Source organism: Neopsephotus bourkii, unplaced genomic scaffold, assembly GCF_033783945.1.
Source record: "Neopsephotus bourkii isolate Nb327-2 ecotype Australia unplaced genomic scaffold, CSIRO-AGI_Nbou_v1 NB_1526, whole genome shotgun sequence".
Classification (NCBI taxonomy): domain Eukaryota; kingdom Metazoa; phylum Chordata; class Aves; order Psittaciformes; family Psittacidae; genus Neopsephotus; species Neopsephotus bourkii.
Window position 1 is genome coordinate 7120631 of NW_026902002.1, and position 22543 is coordinate 7143173.

Genomic DNA, 22543 nt, shown 5'->3' on the forward strand with positions numbered 1-22543 from the left:
AGGAGAGATTCCTTTTATACAGCTGCGTATTTTACAACCCATATACATATATGCCTATACACACACATACATCTCTGCAGCAGGCCTGTGCCACCGGGGCCTTAAAGCAGTCAGGATTTGGCCTCACTGCAAAGTGCCACCCTTCTCTGCGGGGCATCCTCTTTCCTGCTCCATGCAGTGGGGCCCCTCGGCCCGTCTCTCCCTCTGCACAGCATGGAGGTGGACGGTGGGTGCGCTGGGGTCCTTGCCCACCCCCTGGCTGGGGTCACCAGCCCCGCGCTCAGGGTGATGCCGCTGGATGTGTTTGATGACCTGGAACTTCTGCTTGGCCTTGTAGGGGCAATAGCGGCAGAAGAAGGGGTGCTCGTTGGTGTGGGTCAGGTAATGGTGGCGCAGGCCGGCTGCCCAGCGGAAAGCTCGCCCGCAGACATTGCAGACGTATGGCTTCTCCTCACTGTGCTTCTTCAGGTGGGTCTTGAGGAGGAAGCGGGTCTTGAAGGCCTTGCCACACTGCTCACAGATGAAGGAGCGAGCCTCCTGGTGCCGCGTCTCCTTGTGCACCCGCAGGGCGTCTGCACGGTTGGTGCAGTACTCACACTCGTCACAGCGGTACGGCTTTAGGCCTGTGGTGATAGGGAAGGGGATGGCACTGGGATGGGGGGGATGGTGCCCTCCATCCCATGGGTCTCACTGTCCCTTGTAACAGCATCAGTCCCCATTGTTTCAGCAGGCACCACGTGGTGCCTGGGGTCCATACCAGACCACTTTTCCCTCCTGCCCCAGGTCACTATCCCTGACTCAGCAACACACAAGAGTGTGCTACTCCCAACTGCTGGTGGTCCTCCCCTGCCTCCAGCTGCAACACTGCGGCAAAGGAAGCACATAGCAGGGGTCCCCACACCCCCAACACCCTCCCTGGTGCCCCATGCCCCGTCCCCAGTGGGCACCACTCACCCGTGTGTTTTGTCATGTGGTACTTGAGCTGGTTCACCCACTTGCACTTGTAGCCGCAGTCAGGGCAGAGGTATTTCCGCTCCTCCTTGTGGATCCGCATATGGTACTGGGGACAGGGCAAGAGGGCAGCGTCAGGATGAGGCTATTTCCCTGCCCTGGGAATGTGCAGGGCTCTGGGATGCTAGTGAGGCGCTCAAAGCCAGATGTGACGTCTCAAACTGTGAGGGGCAAGGAGGGTTGTCTGTCTGCCTGGCAGACTATGGGCAGGGGTGGATCCACAGCCAGGTCAGGATGAGATGCTCATACTCCTGTCCCGGCCTGTGGACGGCACAGGCTTTTTCCCCCTATTTGGTGTTAAAGAAGTCCAGTTTAAACCCCAGACCAACAGAGCAAGCCCTGAGCCGAGCATGTTGCACAGCCTTGCCCACACAGTCCCAGAGGGCTCCAGCTGAGCCTGGCCATTAAAAAAGTCAATATTTCTTTCAGCAAAACCAGACTATTTTCCTTTCCATTACCCCACGCCTGGCACTCCTGTTCTAGGAAAGGCCCTTTACCACATGGGATGATGCTGATCCCCTACAGAAATGCTCTGCCTGCAGAAGAGCTGAGCTTTCTGTGCACTGTGTCTAACTGTTGCCACAGAGTGAGGCAGACAAACTTGGCTTCATGTGGTGCAAGGCTGCATGCAGAGGACACCAGAGACATGAGTGGGATGAGCAGTAAAGTCAGAGAGCTGCCACCTTCCTGCTTGCTGCAAACTCCTTTTCCCCTTAATCTGCAACATCAGGGAGCAAGGAAGAGACAAATGGTACCCATGTGAGTCTTACCCACTCTCCTCTTACTCCTGTATGAGCCACAGAAGAGGACAGAGGACAAAATCACTCCTTAGGAATTACTTCTTCCCCAAATGCCCATGTTTGGACCCCCCCCCACCCCACGCAGACGCAGTAGGATACACCCCAAGCAGGGCCCTCACCTTGAGACGCGAGGGGTCAGCGCAAGCGTATTTACAGAGGTGGCACTTGTAGGGCTTCTCTCCGGTGTGGATGCGGATGTGCCACGTGATCTTCTGCCTGTTCTTGGTGGTGTACTCGCAGTCTGAGCACTTGTACACACGGGTGCCCCCGTGGCCCTTCATGTGCTGGTCAAAGACGAGCTGGTGGCGGCAGGCAAAGTCGCAGAAGGGGCAGTGCAGGGGTTTGTCCTGCGGGGTGGCTGGCTCGTGGCTCTCCATGTAGTGCCGCACCAGCTGCTGCCGCTCCTTGGCTGCAAAGCTGCACAGCTCGCAGCGGTGGCTGAAATGCTGCGTCTTGTGCTCCTCCAGCGCCTCCCGCGTGGCAAAGGTCTCCTTGCAAGTGCTGCACTCCAGGTGCGGGTGCTGCTTCTGTATGTGACACTTGAGCGTGGCCTCGCTGTGGCACATGAACCCGCAGCGGGGGCAGCCGTAGGACACCTTCTCCTCGTGCCGCCGCAGGACGTGCTGCTTGAGAGCAGTCTCGGAGCTGAAGCGAGCCTCGCAGCAGGAGCAGCCGAAGTTGAGCTCGCCACGGTGGCAGCTGTTGATGTGGCGGGTGATGTCGTTCTGCAGGTAGCTGCTGTAGTCGCAGAGCGGGCAGAAGTGAGTGGGGGTCTTCTCGTGCACCCGCAGGTGGTGGATGCGCAGCTTGGAGTTGGTGCCGAAGGTCTGGCTGCAGATGCTGCAGGCGATGCGCCCCACGCCCGTGTGCAGGGACTGGTGGGCCTCCAGGCGGTAGCGCCGGGTGGTGCTGAACTCGCAGTAGCGGCACTTGTGCGGTTTCACCCCCTCGTGCTTGATGCGGATGTGCTGCCGCAGGCAGCGGGCTTGCTTGCAGGTGAACTCGCACTGGCGGCACTGCAGCTGCGGCCGCTTACTGTAATGCTTGCGGTGCAGCTTGCGGTGCAGCTGCAGGGCTTTGGCCACCTTGGAGGTGAAGGGGCAGGAGGCGCAGCGGAACTCACCCAGGGACACGCAGCCCCTCTTCTTGTGCGTCTTCATGGCCCGTTCCTGGTGGCACGTGAAGGGGCAGCTGGGGCAAGAGAAACGTCTCCTCTTAGGCAGGGTGGCTTTCAGAAGGGCTGCACCCAGCAGGAGCTCGCTGGGCTGGCCTGTCTCAATGCTGGGCAGGTCCCTCTCAGGGAGCTCGGTGCCTTGGGGTCCATCCTCCTCAGGATGCACAATGTGCTTCTCAGTACAGTGACTCCTGAGGGCCCGCTGGGAGCGGAAGGCCTCAGAGCACAGGGAGCAACAGAACTGCTCTAGGCTCCGGCACCCATCTTCCACATGGGAGGTGATGGTGGAGACACGGGAGCACACAAAGGAGCAGGCGTTGCAGCGCAGCTTCCCTCCCTCCAGCCGGTATTTCTCCAAGGGCTTCCCAGGCTGGAGGGGACAAGCAGCTCCATCTTGGTCAGCCCCTTCCCCTTGCTGGGGAGTCTCTTCTGCCACCTCTGTGCTGTCACCCGGCACGGATCTCTCAGGGGCAGGACAGCCTGATGCACATTTCCCAGCCGAAGGACTGCCTGTTGCCTGTGTTTTATCAGGAAGCAGCTGAGCTTCCCAAGGGCTCTTGGCATGCTCAGACTCCTCTGAGCCTCGCTTCTTGCTCTCTGCCATTTCCGTACCATTATCACCAGGCTGGTCAGCAGACTGGCACAGTCCAGGTGGCTCCTGCCCAGCTGGTTTGAGGATCTTGCTGTTCTTCAGGAGAACTGGGCACTTCTTGAGGAGGTGGGTGTTGAGCCCCCTTTGCTGCTTAAAGCTGGCGCCACACTCACAGCACACGAGTGGGGCCCGGTGGCTCTGGCAGCTGGCTTTAAAGTGCAGGGACATGGACTTCTCCTTCCGCGTGATGTACGAGCACTTCTCACACTTAAAGATTTGGCTCTCCGACTGCACCACCAGCATCTGCACCCTGCCCTCCAGCACCAGTGTCTCCGCCTGCTCCTTGTCCTGCTTCCGCAGAGCCTTCAGTGCCAACTCAGAGCTGCCCCTGGCATCATCACTAGAGGTGACCATGTCCACTGGGACAGGGGGATGGCTTTGCTCTGCTGTCTTCAGCATGCAGAGCCAGGCCCCTGGTAGCTCAGCTTGGCTGGTCTCTCTCATCTCAGTATCTGTCACCAGCTTGTGGTGGTCTGAGCATGGCCCCTCCAGATGGCCTGTGGCCTGCCTTAGGGCATCTTTTCCCTGGCTGTCTCCTGCCTCTGCACTACCCTCCAGCCCCAGTGCCTCATCTTCTTGTACATCTGCCTCCTCTTCCTCAAAATCTGGGATGCCTTCAAGTGTATTGTCATTGTCCTCCAAGCCGAGGTCATCCCGGGAGCCCAGCATCTCACAGGCTGTGGGAGGCTCATTGCAGGAAAGCATTTCCACGCTCTCTGGCTGTGCTGCACAGGTTTCTTCAGTCAAATGCTCCAGGAGGGGCTCAGATGGGACATTCAGTGCCTCCAAGTGTACAGTGCAGCTCTCTGCCCCATCCCCTGAAGCAGTGAGCTCAGTTGAGCCTGTGGCAGTGTCTCCTTGCACACAGTCATCTCCTAGGGTATCACCAGCCATGGGACAGCTCTGCTCCCCCTCACCTACATCTCTCTCTGCCTCACTGCTGCTCTCTGGTGGAATGGCATCCTGCCCAAGGAGGGGCAGCATGAGTGCTTGCTGATAGCCCTCTCCCCCCTGAGATTCCAGATGGGATGGCTTTGCCTTTGCCCACTGCTCCTTGCCAGCGAGGGGTGAGCTGGCATCCACATGCAGGGCTGCACCAAGCTCATAGCCAAAAAGCGCCTCAGGTGAGCTGATCTCCAGCTCCTTGCTGGCATAGTTTTCCAGCCAGTCCTTGTCACCAGGGACATAGCCATGAATCTTGCGCTTGTGGAAAAAGAGGCTGGTGTTGCTGAAGGTGCAGTAGGAGCAGAGGGCGCAGCGAAACTCCTTCTGCTTGGTGTGCTTGCAGTTCTCGTGGTTCAGCAGCGCCTGCTTGTACTTGGTCTGGTAAGTGCAGTACTGGCACTGGAAGACAGGCACCTGGTAGTTCTGCAAGTGTTTCGCCTGCATGTGCTTCTGCAGCTCATACTTGCGCTTGCAGGCAAAGCCACACACCTCGCATATCAGACTTTTGCCTTGGTGCCGCAGTTTGTGGCTGCTCAGCTGGTCAGCACGGTGGCACCGGTACGAGCACTGGTTGCACTGGTACCTGTGGGGAAAGCAGAACTGGTCAGGCAGCATGAGGAGCTGGGCCAGACTGAGCCTGTCAGGCATGCCAAGCTCCATTTCCACATCGCAGGCACATGGGGAAGGGGTTCTGTTTGGTTTGTCATATCTGATCTTTGCTGTCAAGGCAGTTCTTACCACAAGCTATTCTTCCCTGCTGTAGCCCTTGGCATTCCTGATACTTTACACCCCCCAGTGTGGGAATGGGAGACAGATTCTCTGAACAGTCCATACAGTGACCACATCACTCCCCCACTTGTCACTCCAGCATCCTGGAGGTAGACTAGACTCAAATAAAGTGATAATACAGAAAAACATGTTTTGGTAGGGTCCTGTACATGCCCAAGCTGGCCTTGGCCCACAGGCATCAGCAAAGCCCATGAACCCAGACTCAGAGCTGCAATGATACGCTAATACACCTCCTTAGTGGCAGAGACACCAAAAATAGCTTTGCCTCCACAGCACAGTGCTGGCAACAACCTGCAAGCTGAAAGACCAGACTTCTCTGCCAGACAGAGCAGGTTGTAGCTATTCCCCAGGCACAAGAGTCTGGCACACAATGCCAGCCCAGAACAGCAGACCCATGGAGCAGAATCTGGGGAGCCCTGACTATGCTGCAGGCCAGAGGAGCCAGGGTTCATACCGGAGATCTCCAGTGTGCTTGCGCATGTGGACGTTCAGGTAGTGCTTCCACTTGGTAATGTAGCCACACTCGGTGCACATGAAGTTCTTGTCATTAGAGTGGGTCAGCATGTGCTTGGACAGGTAGCTCACATCCCGGCATGTGAAGTCGCAGAGCTCACACTTGTGAGGCTTCTCTCCTACACGCAACACAGGAACATCATCAGCATGATGACCAGATAAAGCAACAGGGTTTACCTCCTCTCAGCAGGAGCTGGGGGATAACAGCAGGGATGGGGGCACGCCATGACTTGAGACAAGTGACTCTAGGGTGGCAGAGCCAGTGACAGCATCCAGGAGCCCTGACCCAGCCCTGTCTGCCCACCCGTAGCCAGGACAGGACTCCCCCTCCCACCCTTGCTCTCAGGATGCCCGCAGCAGACACCCACCAGTGTGCAGCAGCCTGTGCCGGATGAGCACCCTCTTGTGCGCAGTGGCAAAGGTACACTCGTTGCACTTGTGGATCTTCTCATTGGCGTGCATCTTGCCCACGTGGTCGTGAAATTCCACAGGGTTGAAAGTGGCATAGGGGCAGAAGCTGCACTGGAGCTGCTCGCTGCCTGGGTGCCCCTGCTTCTTGTGCTTGCGGAAAACGTGCTTGTTGGAGCAGATGAAGTCACACTGCTGGCAGTGGAAGGCGTAATGGGTTTTTCTGTGAGCTTCCATGGCCTCGGCCGTCCCGAAGAGCAGCGAGCAGGCATGGTACTTGCACTCCACCGCCTTGATGCTATGGGCATCCTTGAGGTGACGGACAAACTCCTTCCGGTCCTCCACGCAGTAGTCGCAGTCCCCCTGGAAGCAGCTCAGCCTCTTGGGCTCAGCTTTGTGAGTCTTCAAGTGCTCTTTGAGGGCCTGGCTGAGCCGAAACTTCTCATCACATACAGGGCAGGAGTAAACATCTGAGTAGAAGTTGGAAATGTCCTCGTGCATGCTAGCCATGTGGCGGTTGAGGGCGTTCTTCTCCACCGAGCTGTAGTGGCAGAGCGGGCAGCGATGGATCTTCTCGCCTGTCTCTCGCATCATGTGGATTTTCAGTTTGCTTTTGCTGGTAAAGTACTTGTGGCAGTTGGGGCACTGCAGGCTGGGGTCAGGGAAGTGCAGGTGGAGGTGCTCCACCAGGTGCGTCCGCTTCTTGAAGCACCGCTTGCACTCAGGGCACATGTGGGTTTTGTAGAGGTACTCTGAGCCCTCCACGACATCCCCTGTGACAGCAGAGGAGGGGCAGCCATCAGCAGGAAAGTGAGAGCACAGGCAAATGTTTTCTCCCCGATCCAGCTGTGGCAGGGACAGGGTTTATACACATATATGGTCACATAGCAGGATGGGTCAGGTGAGCTCTTTCCAGCTCAACACCAGGAAAGCACAGCCTAAATCATGCCTGCCTGTGTGCCTCTGATCCCCAAAGCCAGGCACACTTTTGACTGCTTTTGCCTGCACCTGGCAGCAGCTATGGATGGGCAAAAGAAGGGATGTGTCTGACTGGGCAGAGGGCAGGTGGAACAATGCACTGGTACATGCAGGAGGTGTTGGGGCTGCTGGACACAGAGAACCCCCAGGGCCCACCAACCTGGCCCACATTTCCCTGCCAGCCTGGAGGCTTCACTGCTTCTGCACAATACAGGCAGCTCCTGATAGGGCCCAACATCCTACCTTTGAAATGCTGTGTCCGTGGCACTCTGGTTTTCTCAGGGGCTGCTTTCTCATCCTCTTTGGCCTCACCTTCGCACGGGCTCTCACCATCCTCCTCTGGTGACTCATTCTCACCACTGTCAGAGTCCTCTTCTCCACCTGATGCTTTCTGACCCTCCAAGGAGCCCTTCCTGGTGCTTGCAGGCTTTGCTGGCCTGGCTTCTGCTGCAGTGGCTTCCCAGCCAGGGTCACAGTTCCCTGCCTCCTCCTGTCCTGCTTCTTCAGTAAGGAAAGACAGAGATCATCAGGCTCTAGGAAAAGGCTGGCACCCAAACCCCTACATGCAAAAAACCTCCTGGCTGAGATGAGGACACAATCCATGCCCCAGGGAGGAAGGAACACAGGGCTCCATGGCCTTCCAGCAGCACAGCCTCACCCCCTACTCCTCCAAGTTGCAACTGGGATGCATGGACACAGTCATCCTCTGCAGTACCCACAGACCCCAACCCCGCACCCAGCCATACCTGATGGCAGGACACAGCGCTGTTCAAGGCTGTTGGGGGCTGAACCAGGGGGGGCACCAGTTTCAGGTGTCTCAGTGGGAGGCTCCACAGCATGGCCCTTCCTGTGCTGCCAGAAGAGTTTGGCATTGGCTGTGACAAAGTCGCAGTGGCCGCAGTGGAAGGGGAAGTGTGTGCGGTGGTGCTGCTCCATGGTGGGGTGGCTGGGGAAGAGCAGCGGGCAGGCACGGTAGGAGCAGGACACGGGGGAGGCCCCGTGCAGGCGGCGCAGGTGGCTGCGCAGTTGTTTGCGGTCCTCCGTGGCGAAGCAGCAGCCCTCCGCGGGGCAGGGCAGGGCTCTCAGCGGGGCACGGTGCGTCCTGAAGTGCTCCTTGAGCTCGCTGGGCTGTGTGAACACCTCCTGGCAGACGGGGCACAGCAGGCGCTCAGAAGTGGAGCCCTCCTGTGTGCCAGCTCTGGGTTGCTCCGGGCCCACTGGCTCACTCTGGCCTTTGCTGGCAGAAGCCAACAGTGTCCCAGGCAGCTCCAGATGCTGCGGGGAGGCCTGGAGCAGGCACTGGTGCTGGGACAGCAGGTAGGCCTCTGGGAAGCTCTGGCCGCACCTCTCACAGAAATACAGCTCCACCACTTTGACCAGCACCTCTGCAAGTAGCAAAGGGTGAGCAATAAGAAAGGGTTTTTGTCAGGCCCAGAGCTTGGGACTGGCAGTTAAATTCCAGCTCTGGACAAAGAGGATAGACCGCTACTACCACAAATTACAGTTTGAAGAACCGCAGCACTCCCCTTTCCTGGGGTATCTCAGGGCATCACCCATAACAGAGGGGACAGCACTACCCAAGTGACCACAATAACCAGGCCTGTCCAGTAGGGCCTTTGGGGCACACAGGGATGCAAGGCCCCATTCCTAGCAGGACATGCCCACCCTGGACCTAGATGAGAAGCATACTGAGGACAGTAGTCTGGGGTGGAGATCTCTGCTTGGTCCCTTCTGACAGCCGAGCACGACCCCCCCATCCTGCACAGAGCTCCCGTAGCCCCCTCTCCCCACCTGTACACCCTCCCTCCATTCACTGCCATGGGGCCCTCCCTGCACCCCATACCTGTGGCACTGGCCGGGTTGCTCAGTGCCATGTTGCCAGCCACTGCCTCAATGAGTATTTCCACGTTGTTTCCTTCAGCATGAACCCCTTCTCCGGGCATTGATGCCTCTGCCAGCAGCAAGTCCTGGCTGGCAGTCAGCGGGGGTGTCCTGGCCGGGCTGGTGCTGGCCACACCGGAGCTTCCCACAGCTCCTGCCTCTCCTGATGTGGGCAGGAGCAGCTCCGAGCACAGGGCCTCCATCTCCCTGCCGGCACCCTCAGACACAGCCACTTCTGCGCTCATTGCCACTGGGCACTGGATGGTGCTGGGCAGCTCAGCCTCTCACTCTGAAACAGAAGAAAGTGCTTTACACAGGGACGATGCAGAGTTCCAGGGGTGCTACGGGATTTTGGCGGCCAGCCTGCCGTGTCAGCCCCTAGGCAGCGTATGAACTGGGGTATCTTAATGCTGGCTCCCTTCTGCTGTGCCCCAAGCGGGCTACCGGCACAACCCACTGCCACCGGCGAGGTGGGGCTGCAAGGAGCCCTGTACCCTACCTTAGGCCTGCTCCGAGCCCTGCTGCCAGGGCTGGCTCCCCGGGCCTAGCCCCCAGCCTCCAGCGAGGAGGTGCCCACCGCGAGTCGCCGCACGGCCAGCGCTGCCCCAACCCCTTCGCACCGCAGCCTCGGCCTGTCCCGCCGCCCCGGGCCGGGGCCTCAAGCCAAGCCCCGGTATCTCCGGTCCATGTCGATGGTGCTCGCCGAGGGGCGGGAGCGTCCCCCTTTGTGCGCTCCGCTCCGCTCTGCCCCGCTGCCCGCCCGACTCCACTCTGCGCCGCTGGAGCCGGCAGCCGGGCGGAAGCGGCGCTGAGCGGAAGTGAGGGCCGGGGCCATAGAGAGCGGCACGGCGCGGGCCAGAGCGGCGCTGCGGGGAGGTGAGGGGCGGCGGGGCCAGGGGAGCCGTAGCGATGGGGTGAGGGGAGCGGGTGGGTCTGGGCTGTTGGTGTGGAGGAGGGCCGGTGGAGGGCTGGTGTCTCGCAGGGGCTGCGGGGAGAAGGCCCATCTGCGGTAGGAGGACCCTGGCATGGGCCCGTGGCTGGGGACGGAGCCCACGCTGTGGGATCCTGCTTGGGGGAGCAGAGCGTGTCCGTGTGCCCGTCAGGGGAGGCTCCCGTTCACCTCCTGCGTCTGATAGATCCCTGCTGAGGGAGCTAGGGAAGCTTCCAGCCTCCTCAGCATACAGTGGGAGCCCTTTATCCAGACATGGAGGTGCTGCTTCCACCACAGCCATGTGCCCCTTGCCAGCAACAAAGGACAGGCTCTGGACTCAGCCTGGGGATGTATTTCATCTTTTTAAAACAATAAACCTTAAATAATGTCAGTGCTCATGATTTCTAGCTGCTTAAAGAATAAAATCACATAGAACTCTGGGGTTGCTGTTATGGCTGAAGAAGCAAGAGATGCCCCTGTGCTTGTTTGAGAACCTCCAGCTCTCCTGCCTGTCTCACCCAGTGGCCTGCAGCCAGGGAACTGCGGGAGATCAGTTGTGTCTCCTGCTGCCATTCCATCCTTCTCTTCCCACACAGGTTTGTCTCTGGAGCACAGAGAGCAGATGCTGTGGAACAGGAACCACTTCACTTCCCACAATGCCCTTTTCTGACTTTGTCTTAGCCCTGAAGGACAACCCATACTTTGGGGCTGGGTTCGGCCTTGTGGGGGTGGGCACAGCTCTGGCATTTGCCCGTAAAGGGGCCCAGTTTGGGCTGGTGGCTTTCAGGCGCCATTATATGATCACCTTGGAGGTGCCCAGCAGTGATAAGAGCTACCACTGGCTGCTGAACTGGATCTCCCACCATGCCAAGCACACACAGCACCTCAGCGTGGAGACATCATACCTGCAGCATGAAAGCGGGCGTGTCAGCACCAAATTCGACTTCGTGCCTAGCCCTGGGGACCATTTCATCTGGTAAGGGAGGGCAGGGGAAAGCACTCTGGGGATTGACCTTCATTTTGGCAAGGCAAGTCCAACCTGAGGGTTCTGTGAAGGCAGCAGAGAGGATCCTATGTCCTCCTTGGGTCTGGATTAGAGCTAGAGATTGAGAGTGGTGAGAGGAACCTGTATTCACCACTGTGAGGTTATTTCTTTACCTGAGATGAATGTTCTTGATGCATGCACCGCGCTGGGTGCAGTGAGTGGTGCTGGGCCACTGTCCCCAACTATGTCTTGCTGCCCTAGGTATCGCAAGAAGTGGATCCGCATTGAGCGCAACCGGGAGAAGCAGATGATCGACCTGAACACGGGCACCCCCTGGGAGTCTGTGACCTTCACTGCGCTGGGCACCAACCGTGAGATCTTCTTCAATATCCTTCAGGAAGGTCTGTAGGGGAGCTGCATGAGGTCCTGCTGGGAACAGCCTGTTCCCTGGAGACACACAGGGCTCTACGGGAGATCTTTCCCTGCCAGCTGTCCCCTCTGCTCTCTCTGCAGCCCGGGAGCTGGCGCTACAGGAGCAGGAGGGAAAGACGGTCATGTACACAGCCATGGGGGCAGAGTGGCGGCAGTTTGGTTTCCCCCGCCGCCGCCGGCCCCTCAGCTCTGTGGTGCTGGAGGAAGGTGTGTCAGAGAGGCTGGTCCAGGACGTGAAGGAGTTCATCAGCAACCCTAAGTGGTACAGCGACAGAGGCAAGGTTCTGGTGTGGTGTCCTCACTATCATGGCTCCTTATGCCTTCTCTGCAGCCATGGGTGTGGGGTGACACCTTGGGCACATCCTGCAAAAAAGTGAGCCCAGGCCTGGGGCTGCAGAGGGACAAACTCCCCTTAGCTCAATCCAGTCCTGGAAACCACGGTAAGCCACGGAGTTCACCACCTGCGACACTGCTGTGTGGTGGGACAGGATGCCCGTGGTCCTCTCTGGAAATAGCTGCAGAGAGGTTTTTTCTCTGCTGCTTGCCTTCCCCTGCTGTATCTTCTGTGTGTGCTCAGCACAGGCCCACAGCTCTGGGGGAGCATGCTCAGAGCAACCCAGCTGATTCCTAAAAGGACCCTGTCTTCCTAGGGATTCCCTACCGAAGAGGCTACCTGCTGTATGGTCCTCCTGGCTGCGGGAAAAGCAGCTTCATGTGAGTATTACTGGCTGGCTAATGGGAGTTTTCCTTCCAGCTGCCTGCTCTGAGACACAGCAGTCTCTGGTGGGTTTGAAATGCAGGAGAGGTCTGTGCTCCTTCGTGGTGCTTGGTGTAGGTGTTTGTGTTGCTGGCACTGTGACAGGTTGAGGTTGACAAGCCCTTCACACCCTTGCTTGGCACAGCGCTGTTGTGGCACCAGGGGGCTGAGCAGGGGCTCCCACATACCCCCCGTATCTGATCCCTGCTGGGAGAGGATGCCTCTGCCCTCTCTCCTGCTGCTGGGCAGGGAGGTCTGGTTCTTCCTCCGCTCTGGGCTTTCTTGCTATGATTCACCCCTGTGGTTTGGGTCCTTCCCAGCACAGCCCTGGCCGGGGAGCTGCAGTACAGTATCTGCCTGCTGAGCCTCAGTGACCGCAGCCTCTCTGATGACCGGCTCAATCACCTCCTGAGCGTGGCACCACAGCAGAGCATCATCCTGCTGGAGGACGTGGATGCTGCCTTCATCAGCCGGGACCTTGCTGCTGAGAGTGAGTGGTGCTCCCATTCTTGGGCCAGCAGCGGGAGGGAGGTTTGCCAGCTGTGCCAGGGAATGGGTTGGACTCTGGGCTACTCTGCTGCACCGGCTACTCTGCTGCACCAGCTACTCTGCTCTGGGGCCTCAAGGCCTGAGCTGGACCACTCCCAGTTTTGGCTAGGCTATATAAAAGGAAATGCGGGTTCTTTATCAGGCAAAGACATTACTCCTTCTCAGCTATTTTCAGCAGGAGAAAGGAGGTGGCTTTCCCCCTCATTCTCTTTCTGGGTTCTCATGGGTTCAGGTGGGCAGGGGAGGCAAGGGGTCAGCCTCAGGGCAAGGAGAGAGCAAGGAGCTTGTCTTAAGCCTCAGGTGATAGGGAGGTGGTCCACAAGGCTGTGTGGGGTTGGTGTCCAATGGATGTGATCTCAGACACCTCTGTCCCTACAGACCCGACTGCGTACCAAGGCATGGGGCACCTGACCTTCAGCGGGCTCCTCAACGCACTGGATGGTGTGGCCTCCACAGAGGCCAGGATTGTCTTCATGACCACCAACTATGTGGACAGGTCAGAGCTGCCCTCTGGCAGGAAACAGGAAGGGTAGCACAGAGAAACCTGGCTGGGCTTTACAGAGAGCTATTTGTGTCTTCACATGAGGACTGGGGGTTCAGGTTTCCTGAATCCTCCCTTGGGATGCAAATCCCTTGATTGCTAATCAGGATCCCTTTTGCTGGAGCTTCAGATGCTTCCTTGCTGTCCAGACCGTGGTTGTGCTCTTCAGGAGCAGTACCTGTCAGTAGGTTTTGGGGTTGTGACCATGCTGTGAGTGAAACACTGGCCCTGCGTGCAGCCCATTGGGTGGGCAGGATGCAGTCCAGGCTCACAGCACCTGGCCAGATGTGTGCTTGGCTCGGTCTGGACTGAGCTGGCTTAGAGGGTTGTTGAGAGGTTTTTCATAGGACAGAGATGGGCAAAGTTATTTCCTGGGGCATGTTTGCCCTCTTCCTGAGGAGCCAGCCCTTCCTCAGCTCACTCACTTCTTTTGGGTTGATTTTCCCCCTTGGGACTCCAGGGACAAACCTGTCCCCACCTTTACCATCTCACAGAGCAGAGCACCTTGCAGATGGGACATGGGCTGTGCTTACTGTGCAGAGACCCTTTGCTGAGGTTCTCAAGGCACCTGTATCTCTTGGCAGGCTGGACCCAGCGCTGGTGCGGCCTGGTCGCGTGGATCTCAAGCAGTACGTGGGCCATTGCTCCCAGTGGCAGCTCACCTGCATGTTCCAGCGCTTCTACCCTGAGCAGCCGCTGGCTGTGGCCCAGCGCTTTGCGGAGCAGGCACTGGAGGCCTCCAAACAGATCAGCGCTGCTCAGGTGCAGGGCCACTTCATGCTCTACAAGATGGACCCTGAAGGAGCCATTTCAAACATACGCTCCATCCTGCTGTGATCAGGGGCCAGCTTTCCCCTGCCACGCTGAAAGGACTGGGACAAGGATGTGACTGTCCTGGGATGCCATGAAGCTGCGGAGCCATGCAGGCCAGGTCTCTGTTCACCTCTACCCATCCAGGGCCTTGGCTTTTTATTAAAACATGAGAGGCAGAGCTGCCAGCCTTGCAGCAGGGAGAGGAAACCTGCCATAAACTGCCAGGGCTCCTGGATGTGAATCTGCTTGGTTGCAGAGCAGCCTGGGGGTGCCCCCAGGGGGTATTCCTTAGGGCAGGACATTGGAGTGCTGCACTGCTAAAGAGCTGCTGGCCTTTTATGGAACAAGTCTTCACTGGTTTGTGAATATCCTTTGTGAAGTGCACAACATGGCTCTTGGCTCTCTGGTCCCTTCTCCTCTTGGTTGCCCCAGCTGCTGGTCCAGAGCCCTCCTGACCAGGGCCTGGCACAGCCAGTACTGCAAATCCAGAGTGTTTCAGAAAAAAGCAGCTCACCGTCCCTTGGGCTGCAGGCTGGTGGCACAGCTCCTGCCCTGCTGGGTTATGATGCCAAGTCGTGGATTGGCTTGGACATCGCTCCTGGGTGGGCATGACTCTCGCCCCTGCTAGAGGAAATATGGGGCCTTGGAGCTACTGCCCCCCTGCGTGTGGGGGCAGATGAGACTCTGGTTACATAGTATCTTCCCAAGAGCTTGATGTTTACCCCAACATGAATTTCTGCAGCTCAGCTAGCCCTGTGCAAGGTGCAGAAATCCCTGTTGGAGGTTGCTACTACTTCAAGGAGGAGAAGCCCCACGTGGCTGTAGGAGGAATTTATCCCACTGCTGGCAGGCTCACAGCCTTTTCCCTCTCACTGGGCTCTCTTTCTGCTAGGAACAAAGGTCCTGGATGGGCAGGTAGAGCCACAGGTGCCTGAAGTGCAGTCGAGGAGCAGGCAGGTCCTGTGATTCCTTTCAGCGCCATGGAGCTGGGGTGTGCATGCTGACCCAACAGAACAAAACAGCCTGACCCTGTTTCAGAGTCCCGAAATCAGCTTCCCCAGAGCCAGCCCTGTGTTCATGTTCTCACTCTGGGGGCTGTGTGAGCTTGGTGGGGCAGGTGAAGCTGATTCCAGGCTAAGCCCAAACTGCTGCATTGCTGCTCACTCCAACTCTTGGCTCTGCCCTGTGGGGTCAAGGGCAAAGCTGAGAACATGTGGGGACAAAAAGGGACCCAGGTGATGGCACCTGGCTGAAGTTCATCACAAGCAGGCACTGCTTTGATGCAACCCTACTTAAGACAGATACTTCTACAAGTGAAAGGCTTATGTTGTGAGCACTGGGTGTGTGTGCATGTGTATCTCTTTAGTGACCCTGAGTGGCTCCTGGAGCAGGGGGCTGGTGCTGGCATCTCAAACCCTGTGCTCGGCTGTCCCAAGGAGGCCAATTGCTTGGATCCAGCCTCTTCCATCAAAACTCTCCCATGAGTGCCTGGTGAATGCCTCATGGTGGTTCAGGAGGACAGGGAACTGGTGAGGAGAGCCAGACAGGCACAATGCCACTATGCAAGAGCACACACAACATCTTTTCACTCTGCTTGCTTTTAATAGTGGTAATGCTACAGATGCCACTGGTGCGCTTCTGCCCAGCCCAAGTGCTTTTGGCAGCAAAGTCCCACAACAGCCCCGTGAGGTAGGTGGGTGACACAGGTGGACACCAAGCAGGGAGCCCCAGGGCAGGGTGCAGGCTCCATTCCTCCCCTCTGACCTGACCCAGAGGTTTGTTTATCCCAAATCCATTTCCATGCACTGTTGCAAACTGTCCTCTGCTCCAGGCTGACAGCAGCGAGTCAAAAAGGTGAGAGCCCTTCCTAAATCCGAGGGAAAAAAACCTCTCCCCTCTGGCATTTGACTGAAGTTACCAAAGTTCTTGTTCACTCTGAGTTCCAAGGCAGAATTCCCACGCTCCAAACACTGGGGCCAGCAGCTTTCCTGCTGAGAGTAAGGCTGGCTTACTTGAAGAAGCCAAGGAGTTTCAGCAAACGGCAGAGATCTTCCATGTTTCTTCCAGTACACCTGTGTTGGAGCACAGCATCTTCACAGGTGAAGGCAGGAGGCAGCAGCACAAGTACCAACATCAGATAAGGTTGGTACCTTTTCACCCAAGTGTGGACAGGCCACTCACCCAGAACCCAGGTGAAACAAGGACAGAGTGAGCACTGAAGCAAAATCAAGGCTCTCTTCGAGGAGCAAGGGCTCAGTCCTTGTTTCCAGCAGGGTGTAACATCTGGTGCTGAGATCCCCAAGCCCAGGACAGGTAGGGTAGGCTCAGGACAAGGAGGGGAATGAAAAAGTAATGCTTCAGAGCATCAGGATTGAAGAGAGGCCAGTGTTGGAAATTTAAGCACAGAAGGTTCTTGAGCAGCAGCACAAGGACAAGGCCAGGTGTGGAGAACAGGGCAGGGTGAGGAAGACCCATTCAAGGATCCCATTGTGCACCCTTTATGTGCCAAAGGATCAGCCAGGCAGATGCAGCACAAATGCCCTCCCAGCTGGCATCAGCCCTTGGTTTCCCAGGGATCTCACCCAAAGCTCTGGCACATCCACTTTTGCACTCAGCATGGCCACTTTTGCACTCATCAGGAGGAGGAAGACGGTAACAATCCACGTATGGCCAAGAGTGGTGGGGGCACAAGGCACAAACAAGCGTGAAGGAATCAGTACTGTGAGCCAGAGAGCTTACAGCGAGCTGGGCAAAGCAGGGACCATGGAGACCTCCATCCACCCAGGAGTGCCAGGGGAAGGTCCCTGCCCTGGCCCCAGGTGTGGGTGGCAGGGAGGGCAGTGAGCAACACCAGGGATCACACCTTTGCTCTGAACAGCAAAGACCAGGAGGGAGAGAGGACAGGGAAAACAAAGGGAGCAGGCTCTGGAAAAGAAGCAACGAATTAATTTAATGGCAGTATCCCACTTCAGAGGCTTGGGATTGCCCGTCACAGCTCTGGAGTAGGACACTGCTGAAAGCTGTGCAGCAGAAGTAGGTGCACCAAGTTAGTTTAAACAGCAAATCCCCATTTCTTTGAAGCAGGGTCAGCTTGAAGATGAAGGTGGGTAAGAGTATCCAAAACGTTGTGGCATGTCTTCACTATAAACTATGGTGAGCTTCAAGAGCAGCCTGGCATTAAAGGGGCATCCCAACAGAGAGGCTGCAAAGCAGAGGGCTCTTCCCAGATCTCTCCCATCAGCTTCTGCCTGCACAAAAGCAGCTGAACAGCAGTCAGGGCTGCAGGAGAAGTGATACTATCCCCAGGGGACAGCAGTTCAGAAGGTGCTTTAGGAAGGAAGGGGGGATACAGCAAGCTGAGCTCCAGGCTGCTGCCCTGGCACAGCCTCATCACTTGGCACCACTGCAGCTTTGCTGGGACGCTGCCTTCCAGGGAAGGTCCTGCCACAACTCTGGCTCTGCTGTGGCACTGTGCTGAGCTCAGTGCACTTGCTCTGTAGGTATGCCTGTTTCTTGACAGCTCACATACAGGGCTAATGGCTGCACGTCCCTAGTCAAGGCTTCCTCTGTCCCCTGGGTCCTCCCAAGACCAACGCTGACACGATTTGTCAGGATTCAGCTTCTCCAATGCTGGTGACAGCTCATGCCAGGATGCTTCACTCTGCACATATCCTAGGGACACTGCCTGTCCCAAGCTGTACCATATGCTAACTGCCTCCTCCCTCTCCCAAGGGGTATAGCATCTGCTTGCTACTGCTCCACCAAAACTTCACTGTTCTTCCCAGAAATACCACCCCCGCCCCCGCCCCAGTTCCTCACCACTCCTGCTAGGAGCCACTCTCCTTCTCAAGATGGGCTTCTTGTCGTCCACTGGGCCTGAACGTCCCTTGTCCTCTTGGCACTCTGGGGTAGGAACCATGCTCCTGGGCTCTGGACCTCTCCCACCTCCCACAGTCCCAGGACCTGTGGTGGCCCTGCCGGCTGGGAGCTGCTCTGTGGTCGAACACCAGTTTCTTCTCCCTGGCCGGGGCCTCGGTCCTCTCCTCTGGGGTCCATTTCTCCACATCACAGTGCTCCTCTTTCAAGTCCACTGCCTCTGTTACTGGTGAGGGACCTTCAGGGCACAATTCCTTTCTTTCAGCCAAGGCAGCAGCCCTGCTTCTGCTGTGAGGCTTTGTTAACTCCTGGCTGTGCTTCCCACTAGGTCGCCGCTCTGGTCTGTGGCTGAAGCTCCTGGGCCCCCTAGAGCCATGGAGCAAATGACCTGCTTCTTCTGCTGGCTCCTGCACAGCACTGCATGACTGCCTCCCCTGGCCTCTGGGGCCTGGCCTCTCCCCTCTGTGCCTCCCCTTCTTACTTTGTTGCTCTCTGAGCACAGCAGGCTTCTCAGGCTGCCTGGGTTCTGCCCTGCCCTCTGGTACCCTGGCTGGCTCTGGAGCCGAGGCTTCGCTGGGTGGCTGGGGCACATCCACAGTGCTTGTACTCACTGGCAGCTCAGGGGCAGCACCTGCTTGGCCTGCATTAACAGCAGCTGGAGGCTGAAAGAAAGAAACCAGCAATGAAGAAAGGGAGAGGGAAGTCCCACAGCACAGGACAGTGCTCGGCTGTACAGTCCAGGACCCCCCTTGCCAGCTCTCAGCCCCAGTGCCATACCGTCTGGAGGCTAATGAAGTAACGGTTCCTCTCTGCTTCAGGATCAATGATGCCCCCTTTCTCTTGCTGTCTCTTGAAAATTAAGCGCAGTTCTTCCTGATGCTGTAGTGTCTTGGCATCAGGCCTGTATGGCTCCTGAACGACAGAAAGCAAGGCAGGCTAAGGGTTCTCTCCATATGGACCAGCATGGATCAGCAGCTGGCAGTACCAAAAGCAACTCCCCAAACCCTCCTTTGATTGCAGGTGAAATCTGCATACACTGGCATAGCTGTTGGCATAACTTGCATGTGCTCTGGTTCCAAATTAAGGGGTTTTGTTTGTGTCTTTAGGGAAATTAAGCCCAGGTTGGATGGGGCTTTGAGCCACCTGGTCTAGTAGATGCCCCTGCCCAAAGACCTAGATGGTCTTTAAGGTCCCTTCCAACCCAAACCATTCTAGAATTCTAGGAACAGCAGTAGAGCTATTCTTAGCTAGGATTCTTAGACAGTGGTAGAGCACGCTGGTGCAGACCCACTGTTCATGCAGTGACTGCCTTGGGATGTCCTGCTGTGGGACAAGATACAGAGCAGCTACAAGGTCACTCTCCCAAACCTGATTATGTCCCAGTGAATACAGGGACATTGTCCATGGCAGAATCACCTCTCCCCCAGCACATCTGCTCAAGACTCGGGGCGATACAACCAAACATGCCCTCTGGGGACACATCTAAGAGACAGAAGGCACCCTGCGAGGTTTTGTGAACTGTCCTTTGGATGGGCCATCTAGAAGGACCTAACAGCGTGCATTCATTCTTCTGTTATAATGCCCCAGCTGAAGTGGGCACGTGAGCCCCATCTCTTACCAGTGGGTGCTGTGGTGGTGGTGCTGCCTTCAGAGCACTGAGATCATAGATTAGGGTCTCCCGGCACACAGGGCATTGCACACAGACTTCCTGCAGGGAGGCAAGAGGTGATACCAAACCCTGGTTGCAACCCAGCTCAAGCACTGCCCAATACTCCCAGCCTCGCAGTGAGACCTGACACACCATTCCAATGCCTGCTTGGGCAGGTTTTATCACCCCCCAATACAGGTAATCATTTTTATCCTGGTGCAAAACCCTGCAGTTCAAAGATTAGGAAAGGAGCTTTCTCTTCCAACTCCGTTTCCAGGAGTCCAAAGATGTGACTTCCCTGCCCCTCACACAGCAGACCCTGACCCAGAGATACAATAAACCAGCTGCTAAAGTACTAAAAGCTCATAGGGCAATGTTGGTTGGAAAGGGCCCTTGGAGATCACTTGATCTAATCTCCATTCTGATTCTCAGCATGGGCACAGCACTGATGATGCAGCGATTGCTCCACATAATGAAGGGGATGATGGATATGTCATGAGGGCCTGTGCAGGTGCGAGGGGAGGGAGCCCAGGGCCTGGTACCTGTTTGGGGGATAGTGCCAGGTGCTGTTCTCTCTCCTCCTGCTGCATAAGAATCTCTTCCTCCATGTGCTGGGCATAGCGGGCCAGGCAGTGGGAGTGGAAGTAGTGGTAGCACTGGGTCTTTGTGAAGGCTTCTCTCTCCTGTAGAGAACAAAGGGCAGCTTTAAAGGCTTTCTGAGCAAAGGGATGAGGTAGGTTTTCACTCCCACATCAGCAATGGGCTGGCAATGGGGAACTAAGGCAGCTGCTGGCAGAGCTACATAACATCACTGCTGGGCTTCATCTCTACTTTCTCAAGCCCTACTATGACACTGCCTCCTGTTCTGAGTGTGAGAAACACTCCTAATGTCAAGATGCAAAGTTTTGGTGACTGATTTCTCTGCACGTGTTCCTGTGTAAGCAGTAATCTTCCCACCTAATGTGTTCTTCCTAGGCAAGCTCCCTGGTCCCACAGACCTCAGCACCTGCACAGATGTGTTCCAGTCCCTTCTGACTGCCTGTGTGCTGAACTCCAGGTGAGATTTAACCAACACAGGGAAGCCGAGATGCACCAGCAACTATACCCAGCCCCTACCCAATCCTTTAGAGACACCCTGGCATCACTTGATGCCCCTGTGCCCTGTTTCTGTATATGGTCATTTTCAGGCTGACGGGGAGAGTACTGTGTATCACCTCAGGAATGTTTAAGCTCAGCAGGCTCACCTACAGACCAGGGAGCATGGGGCTGTTGAGGCACACCCTAGTCAGTATCTCAAGCTTTGAGCTCTCGGCTCTCCATTCTCCTGCCTCACTTCCCAGCCAGCCTGCAGGGCCAGGAGACACATGCGTACCTGGAATCCATAGAGGCAGATGACACACTGACCATGAGGAATGTTGTTGTCAGTAAGAATTTCCTTCCCCTTCTGTGGAAGCATTAAGGAAAACATTTTACCCACTGGCCTGCCCATGGGCTCAGGGCTGTTGCACCCCTTTGGCAGTCGGGTACCAGCGTCTGTATCAGTCTTCCCCAACTCTCACCTCAATCAGTTCATAGAGCACCTCTGTCCCCAGCTTAGCTTCAGCAATGCTTCTGAGGGTCTGGGAGATCCTACAGCAAAGCAGCAGAAATGCTTAACATAAGTTTAGCTATACCTTTTCACTGTCCCGTGTACCTGTCACCCTGCCATGATGACAATAGGAAGAAACAGACCGCTGGCCTTTAGGCTTTGCCTGCACCATGGGACAGGCACACATGCACACACTTATTCATGTTCTTCCGGCTCCCCAGAAGCTGGGGCTCAGGAGGCCTTTGTCCTCACAGGACTTGCAAGAACAGATTTGCTGGCTACCTTGGCTCCAGCTCAGCCAACACCATTCTTTTTTAGTGAATCTTGGACTTCCTTCATCTGATGGCAGTCCTTGCAAATGCTCTGCTGCACCAAGGGCAGGAGCACAAAGGCAACAATGGGCTGCCCAAGAACCCAGCTTAGTCCTGTCTCTGTCAAAGTAAGACCAATAGCTTCAGATCCCGGGGATTTAGGGACCTGTATCCAGGTGTTCATCGGCCACAGGGAACCATGTGAATTTGAGAGAAGGCTTTTCTACCATTCTGCCTCCCGGACCTCCAGAGGGAAGGATCACCCTCTCCCCACCCTCCGGCACTCACTTTTGAATTTGCTCATCTGACAGACCCCGCGGGTTCTTGATTGAGATTTCTGGAGCTTTATTGGGATACTAGGAAAAAAAACAGAGAAACACCCAGAGCACAACAAGAAAGGCGAAAGGGACGGGGCGGGGGGAAGGGAACGCTGGGGCGGGGAGGACGCAGCCTACCTGTGGGGGCACAGCGAGCACCAGTGTGAAACAGACGTACTGGGAGTCCTGGTCCTGCGCCGTGGCGGGGTGCAGGGTGATGCTGAGTTCCCAGGCCTCGCACCTGCGGGGCAGGCCGAGGTGAGGGGCGGCGGCCCGGGGCGTGTAGGACGAGACACGTGGGCAGCGGTACGTACCTGCCTTGCCCGCGCACCACCCGCAGCTCCTCCAGGTAGATGGACTCCAGTACCTCCACCTCCGGCGGCAGCGCCCTACGGGGAGCGGGCGAGAGTAAGGCCCCCGGCCCCGGTGGAATGGGGCTGCGGGGCAGCGGTACTGGGGGTGGGGTGTATGTGTGAGTTACCAGTCCGTTGCCTCCGTCTCCTCACCGGCCGCCGCCATCTTGCGGCACGCCCCGGAACCGGAACCTCAGCGAGAGCGCAGGCGCGAGAAGGGGTTGCTAGGAGACGCCAGGCGGCGGCTGGGGCGGGAGGAGCCGGGTTGGGTCGCGGCGGGGGCGGGGTGAG

The 22543-nt window shown here is 57.1% G+C and overlaps 3 protein-coding genes across 7 annotated transcripts; 1 reads left to right on the forward strand and 2 right to left on the reverse strand.

The window, feature by feature from the left end:
- Positions 1-2: 2 nt before the first annotated feature.
- Positions 3-9901, reverse strand: ZNF142 (zinc finger protein 142). Of its 3 annotated transcripts, none has more exons than XM_061370194.1 (9): positions 9729-9901; positions 9114-9432; positions 8017-8655; positions 7514-7768; positions 6253-7065; positions 5826-6003; positions 1931-5165; positions 955-1060; positions 3-623 (listed from the first exon to the last, which is right to left on the reverse strand). In XM_061370194.1, the coding sequence occupies exons 2-9, from the start codon at positions 9394-9396 to the stop codon at positions 124-126; spliced, it is 6009 nt and encodes a 2002-aa protein (XP_061226178.1). In that variant the 5' UTR covers positions 9397-9432; positions 9729-9901; the 3' UTR covers positions 3-123. The 3 variants fall into 3 exon arrangements, with proteins under 3 accessions (XP_061226178.1, XP_061226177.1, XP_061226179.1); XM_061370193.1 differs by having other exon boundaries at positions 7514-7771; XM_061370195.1 differs by having other exon boundaries at positions 7514-7771; positions 9772-9873.
- Positions 9902-9924: 23 nt separating this feature from the next.
- On the forward strand, positions 9925-14568 carry LOC133221365 (mitochondrial chaperone BCS1). Of its 2 annotated transcripts, XM_061370200.1 has the most exons (8): positions 9925-10027; positions 10679-11058; positions 11329-11468; positions 11581-11775; positions 12150-12213; positions 12577-12746; positions 13184-13301; positions 13931-14568. In XM_061370200.1, exons 2-8 carry the CDS (start codon positions 10739-10741, stop codon positions 14181-14183), a joined length of 1260 nt encoding a protein of 419 aa, XP_061226184.1. In that variant the 5' UTR covers positions 9925-10027; positions 10679-10738; the 3' UTR covers positions 14184-14568. The 2 variants fall into 2 exon arrangements, with proteins under 2 accessions (XP_061226184.1, XP_061226183.1); XM_061370199.1 differs by lacking the exon at positions 11581-11775.
- Positions 14569-15739: 1171 nt separating this feature from the next.
- Positions 15740-22524, reverse strand: RNF25 (ring finger protein 25). 2 transcript variants are annotated; one of them, XM_061370197.1, is made up of 10 exons: positions 22381-22523; positions 22214-22288; positions 22038-22140; positions 21871-21938; positions 21243-21312; positions 21056-21127; positions 20226-20366; positions 19654-19743; positions 18813-18947; positions 15740-18697 (listed from the first exon to the last, which is right to left on the reverse strand). In XM_061370197.1, the coding sequence occupies exons 1-10, from the start codon at positions 22416-22418 to the stop codon at positions 17987-17989; spliced, it is 1503 nt and encodes a 500-aa protein (XP_061226181.1). In that variant the 5' UTR covers positions 22419-22523; the 3' UTR covers positions 15740-17986. The 2 variants fall into 2 exon arrangements, with proteins under 2 accessions (XP_061226181.1, XP_061226182.1); XM_061370198.1 differs by lacking the exon at positions 21056-21127 and having other exon boundaries at positions 22381-22524.
- Between the last annotated feature and the right edge of the window lie 19 nt (positions 22525-22543).